At 40.3% G+C, this 6,945-nt stretch overlaps 1 protein-coding gene across 1 annotated transcript in view; it reads right to left on the bottom strand.

Moving 5' to 3' along the window:
- The window catches only part of FCHSD2 (FCH and double SH3 domains 2), a 320,741-nt gene that overhangs the window by 65,122 nt on the left and 248,674 nt on the right, over positions 1-6,945 (bottom strand). The window contains exon 11 of the mRNA XM_017894322.1: positions 3,477-3,572. Coding sequence (XP_017749811.1) covers positions 3,477-3,572 — 96 coding nt within the window. The remainder of the gene's footprint in view (positions 1-3,476; positions 3,573-6,945) is intronic.

Here is a 6,945-nt window from a genome sequence, read left to right as displayed (position 1 = left end):
CATAGGCATTTATCTTTTCCATTATGAAAAAACTAATTGCTTCCCAAGTCCTGCACATTTCTTCTTAGAAGACAGAATAGCAGAGCAGAAATAACATTACCATTGCAATCACCATAGTAACATGTCATTAATTTACCATATGACTCTGGACAAGTCTCCCTTACTAAGCTACAGTTTCCCCTTTAATAAAGACAAGATTAGCTGTAAGGTTCTCTCCAGCACACCCACTGAAGAAAATTAAGGTGCTTCACACAAGATGAAAAATGAGAAGCTCAATTTCTTCACTATAAACAGGGAAGGAAATTCTTAATTTATAAGAGAAAACACAGTTGGTGCATTAGGAGCCTCTTATACATGTATATACATACAACACCAGGTCCCACCCTTCATTAACATGCAAACCCACACGTCCCATCCCTCCCACCCTTGACCCACACCCCATATACCTCAGCTATGGTCATTCTCAGAGCACTGACAGGGGAGAGCTCAATATCCACCAGTTGGGCGGCTTTTAAACTCTGCCCAGTAAAGATTGCACAAGGACAAAAAACATAGCATAGAGTTAGAAATGTAAGGCAAACAAGGACACAACACCTAAAAACATTTAGCACAGTGTTTAGAAACAAAGGATTTAGGGCTGTAGTTGGGCTGGGAAAAAGTGAGATGAGAGTCACTGTTGTGGAAAATAGCAATGATAAAATAACATCAAATTAGTCATAATTTTAAGTCAAGCTTGACAAACTTGTCTATCCCCTGTATCTTCTTTTTTTTTTTTTTTTTTTTGAGACAGAGTCTGGCTCTGTCACCCAGGCTGGAGTGCAGTGGCCGGGTCTCAGCTCACTGCAAGCTCCGCCTCCCAGGTTCCCGCCATTCTCTTGCCTCAGCCTCCCGAGTAGCTGGGACTACAGGCGCCCACCACCTTGCCCGGCTAGTACCCTGTATCTTCTAATGCTCTGCTTCATCCCTCCCAGGCTTCGAAGAAATCAAATCGCAGGAGAATGTGAGTAAGTCATTGGCAAAAGCTGATTTTATTTAAAAAAAGCACTACGACAAAGGGCAAAGGTTGTAATACAGAGGGAAATGCTGATTTCCTACACTTCTTTATATAGCTGCTACAGAGCTACTTAAAGTGTAAGAAAAGTAATGAAGATATCTCTGGCAAATGTGTTTCTATTCAACTGATACCATTAAACTCTGGAACTATATCACAAACTCCCCTGGTTCTGGTTCTAAATTTACCAAAATACTTTATGAATATAATTTGACTTTCCTTTTGGCTTGCCTACATTGAGAGAATGTGCTAATAATGCCAACATGTGCCTTCTCATTTTGCAGAAGTTAAATTTCAATTCTATGTTACCAAATTAGAATTTTTGTTCTTTTTTAAAAATTTAAATAATGGCAAACATTTCCCATAAACTCAAGGACGATTGCTGTATGCTTTTAAACAACTGCCAACTGGGGCCAGGCATTGTGGCTCACACCCATAATCCCAGCACTTTGGGAGACTAAAGTGGGTGGGTCGCTTGAACTCAGGAGTTTGAGACCAGCCTGCGCAACATGGTGAGACCCCCCCCATCTCTATTGAAAATACAAAGAAAATAGCCAGGCATAGTGGTGTCTGCCTGTAGTCCCAGCTAATCGAGAGGCTGATGTGGGAGGATCACTTGAGCCCAGGAGAGCGAGGTTGCAGTGAGCTGAGATCACACTACTGCACTCCAGCCCTGGTGACAGTGAGACCCTGTCTCAAAAATAAAATGATAATAATAAATAAAATAAAATAAAATAATAATAATAATAAATAAGTGAAAATAAAAACAAAAATTGCCAGTTAGAATCCACAGACAGAAAATAGATTAATGATGTCACAGGCTGAGGGGAGGGGCACAGGGAGAGTGCCCGTTTAATGGGGTCAGGATTTCTTTTTAAAGTGATGAAGGGCACAGCATTGGAAATGTAGTGACAGTGAATCAAGCTTACCCTTTAAGGTTAAAATGGTCATTTTTGTGTTATGTGTATTCTGCCACAATAAAAAAAAAATGGCAGCGATGTAGAGGCATTAAAAAAAATTGCTAATTTGAGGTTTAATATTCTAAGAAATCTGAAAGGAATTATAAAAGGCCTATAATCTTTTATAAGACCAACCAAAATATTTCATACACATGTTCATTATTCCATTTATTAATTCTATTCTGGTTAATTTTTTTTTTTTTTTTTTTGAGACGGAGTCTGGCTCTGTTGCCCAGGCTGGAGTGCAGTGGCCGGATCTCAGCTCACTGCAAGCTCTGCCTCCCGGGTTTACGCTATTCTCCTGCCTCAGCCTCCCGAGTAGCTGGGACTACAGGTGCCCGCCAACTCGCCCGGCTAGTTTTTTGTATTTTTTAGTAGAGAGGGGGTTTCACCGTGTTAGCCAGGATGGTCTCGATCTCCTGACCTCGTGATCCCCCCGTCTCGGCCCCCCAAAGTGCTGGGATTACAGGGTTGAGCCCCCGCGCCCGGCCTTTTTTTTTTTTTTTTTGAGATGGAATCTCACTCTGTCGTCCAGGCTGGAATGCAGTGGTGGGGTCGGCTCACTGTAACCTCCGCCTCCCAGGTTCAAATGATTCTTCTGCTTTAGCCTCCCAAGTAGCTGGGAGTACAGGTGCCCACCACCACGACCAGCTAATTTTTGTATTTTTAGTAGAGATAGGGTTTCATCATGTTGGCCAGGCTGGTCTTGAACTCCTGACCTCAGGAGATCCACCTGCCTCGGCCTCCCAAAGGGCTGGGATTACAGGCGTGAGCCACAGTGCCTGGCCTATTCTGGTTAAAATTTAACCACTGATTTCTTTGGAGGGGTACAACATAAAGAGTTTCAGGGAGGCCGGACGCAGTGGCTCACGCCTGTAATCCCAGCACTTTGGGAGGCCAAGACGGGCGGATCACGGGGTCAGGAGATTGAGACCATCCTGGCTAACATGGTGAAACCCCATCTCTACTAAAAATACAAAAAATTAACCGGGCCTGGTGGTGGGCGCCTGTAATCCCAGCTACTGGGGAGGCTGAGGCAGGAGAATGGCATGAACCCGGGAGGCAGAGCTTGCAGTGAGCTGAGATTGAAAACAGCACTCTAGCCTGGGTGACAGAGCAAAACTCCATCTCGGAAAAAAAAAAAAAGAAGAGTTTCAGGGAAAATATAATTTACATTTGAGTAAATGTATTGAATATTTTTCTTCTTCCCTCAGATGTTTTCAGGTTTCAGAAACTTGTCTTATAACTTAACCTCATTTGGTAGAAGGTTGTTAGCATAAAGACACTGAGTTTCTTGGCCACAATTCAGAAAAAAAAAGTCATCATTATTCTGCATCCTTACAGTTTTGTTATAAAATTGATGAGATATACTCAGTTTTTTCTGTCTGTCTACACCAAGGATAACTGTTACTTGAGCACAAACACAACTGAACAACACATGAAATGAAAATCTGTAATTCCCTTACAGTATCACTGTCACAAGGCTGGAACTGGAAGGGCTGGGGTTTGTGAAATACAGCATTCTCTTGCAAAAACAGTTGAAGATTGTAGTCCCGTACCACCTAAAGAGAAAATAAAATATCTTTAGGTCTTTAATGAGGTTAAAGACCAATTACATTATTAAGTTTAAGATTTATTCTGCTGTTTTCTATACAAATGAGAAATCACCCAACACTGTGGTAAGAAAGAAATGATGTTACACATTTTATTTTTCATTTTATGGTTATTATTTATTTGTCCTATTTTCTCAAAAATAAATTTGGAAAGTGATAGTTTAGAAACTAGATCAGATTTGGGAACTGGACAATATACAAAACCTTAAGAAGGCAAGAAGATAGTTTTTACACAAAAATCTATTCTGTGTAATACAGAACAGGGTGCACATAAGGAAGCACATTGGTCTTTTCCATCTCTCCCAGCTCTAAAATTTTATGGGCCTCTTAAAGTCTGTTTCATGGCCATTGCCATCCACTAGGAAACTGCCAGATAATCCTATCCATAGCACCAAATAGTGTTTGTAGAGTATTTCTCAGCACCTTCTTGAGGAGGTTACACACTAATTACCATCTTACAGCATATCAAGAAGACAGGCTAGAAAGGAATTTCTTTCTTTTTTTTTTTTTTTTTGAGACGGCGTCTTGCTGTGTTGCCTGGGCTGGAGTACAGTGGAGCAACCTCAGCTCACCACAAGCTCTGCCTCCCAGGTTCATGCCATTCTCCTGCCTCAGCCTCCCGAGTAGCTGGGACTACAGGCACCTGCCACTGCGCCCTGATAATTTTTTTGTACTTTTTTAGTAGAGACAGGGTTTCACCGTGTTAGCCAGTGTGGTCTTGATCTCCTGAACTCGTGATCCGCCCACTTCGGCCTCCCAAAGTGTTGGGATTACAGGCGTGAGCCACTGTGCCCAGCCTGGAATTTCTATAAAAGAAGAATTCTGATACACAGAAAGCAGAAGAACAAATAGCACAGAAAGGCAGCCATCTGAAAAAAATTCATTGTATTTACATAGCTTGGGAAAGAGTGGAAATCGGCATCTGATGGGGCACCCCACTTTCTATTTTGCTAACACATCGCTTACCCCTTACTTATCTTTCATTTGCAGTATATTATAGCCCATTAGCACCTCTGCTAGAAGATGGGCAGAAGAAGAAAAAAAAAAGTTCAAAGTAACTCTGTAGCTCTAATTTAGTAGTCCTGGGAAAAGGGATAATTGAGGAGATACAAAAAATAGTAGGTGTAGATTGCATTTTGTTTACCAGTGTAATCCCAGTTCTCTATTGCTTCCCACCCCCTCACTCTACCAACCATTTATTGAGAGAGTTTACCAGGTCCAACATGAAACCCAGGGATGAGGGTGATATATAGATGAATAAGATGAACAAACAAGGTTAGTATCTTCAAAGAATTTATAATATGGAAACTGGGTGAACCAAACAGACTACATAATTAAAATACACCATGGAGTGTGTAGAGGGTATGGGAAGAGAACAAGGTGATATTTAATCCAGGCCAATGATGGGGTGAGATGAGGTGAGGAGTTGTTAGAATATGGTCTGGGAAGGCTGGCTGAATAAACATATTCTCAAAGAGAAATGTACTTTGTTCTCTTCTTGGATTCCAGTTTTAAGCTAGAATAGCTGTGAAAGCTCATTACACAGCCCTCAGAGCCTCTCTAATCACCATGCAGAAAAGTTAAGAGGATCACCTCTCTAGCTGCCAAACCTGTCCTCAAGCACTATTAATCTTTTTGTTTTGTTTCTCTTGAGGAGGAGGTTTCAACCTTTTAAATTTTAAACTCTTTATTACGGAAAGTTTCAAATACACATGTAAGTAAAGACAACAGTAGAATGTATCCTCATGTCTTCATCACCCCGTTTCCAAAACATCCCCTTATGACCAATATTCTTTCATCTTAAGCCCATCTACCTCTTCCACCCCAATTGTATTGAAACAAGTTCCAGATGTATCATTTAATTTATAAATATTTCAGTACATCTAAAAGATAAGGATTCTTTTAAGAAAATATATCCACATTACATTTTACAGTAAGTACTTATAAAGCAACAAGTTCTCAAATTTCCCTGATTGTTTTCTTTTTTACAAAAAAGTTTTACAAATCAGGATACAAATATAGCCCCCACAGTGCAACCGCACAATGCTGTTTAGGTTTCCTTTCCTCTACACGTTTCTTCATCTATCTCTCCTTTTCTCCCTCTTGCAATTTAATTGTTGAAGAAACTGGGTTTTTGTTCTGTAGAGTTTCCTGCAGTCTGGGAAAAAAATGACAAAGATGTAATTTTTATTACATCCTTGTAGCATTCTGTTTCCAGTATTTCCTATACATTGGAATGGGTGTTTTTTGTCTTGTTTATTTATTTATTTTCTTGAGAAGGTAACATTTACTTCCATCAGGAGGCTTGCTTCTTTTTACAAACAGCTGTAGTGGGCTGAATGGTAGCCTCTCAAAAGATATGTTCATGTCCTAATTCCCAAAACCTGTGAATGTTACTTCATTTGGCAAAAGTGGCTTTGTAGAAGTCCAAGATCGAGTGTAGACAGGTTTGATTTCTTCTGAGGGTAATTATCGTCAGCTTGTTGGCCATTTTCTTCTGGTATCTTCATGTGATCTTCTCCCTGTGCCTGTTTGTGTCCCATTCACCTTTTTTTCAAAAAGTTTTAACTTTTAATTTTTGTGGGTATATAGTAGGTATTTATATTTATGGGGTACATAAGATATTTTGATACAGGACTACAATGTATAATAATCATATCAAGGTAAATGGGGTATCCACCACCTCAAGCATTTATCCTTTGTATTACAAACAATCCAATTATACTTTTTTATTTGTATTATACTTTAAGTTCTAGGGTACATGTGCACAACGTACAGGTTTGTTACATAGGTATACATGTGCCATGTTGGTTTCCTGCACCCATCAACTCATCATTTACATTAGGAATTTCTCCTAATGCTATCCCTCCCCTAGCCCCCAACCCCAACAGGCCCCAGTGTGTGATGTCCCCTACCCTATGTCCATGTGTTCTCATTGTTTGGCTCCCACCTATGAGTGAGAACATGCAGTGTTTGGTTTTCTGTCCTTGTGATAGTTTGCTTAGAATGATGGTTTCCAGCTTCATCCATGTCCCTGCAAAGGACTTGAACTCACCCTTTTTAGTGGCTGCATAGTATTCCATGGTGTATATGTGCCACATTTTCTTAATCCACTCTATCACTGATGGACATTTGGGTTGGTTCCAAGTCTTTGCTATTGTGAATAGTGCTGCAATAAACATATGTGTGCATGTGTCTTTATAGTAGAATGATTTATAATCCTTTGGGTATATACCCAGTAGTGGGATGGCTGGGTCAAATGGTATTTCTAGTTCTAGATCCTTGAGGAGTTGCCACACTGTCTTCCACAATGGTTGAACTA

The sequence above is a fragment of the Rhinopithecus bieti genome, unplaced genomic scaffold, assembly GCF_001698545.2.
Source record: "Rhinopithecus bieti isolate Rb0 unplaced genomic scaffold, ASM169854v2 scaffold_21412, whole genome shotgun sequence".
Lineage (NCBI taxonomy): Eukaryota > Metazoa > Chordata > Mammalia > Primates > Cercopithecidae > Rhinopithecus > Rhinopithecus bieti.
This window is presented reverse-complemented; position numbering and strand designations above follow the sequence as displayed.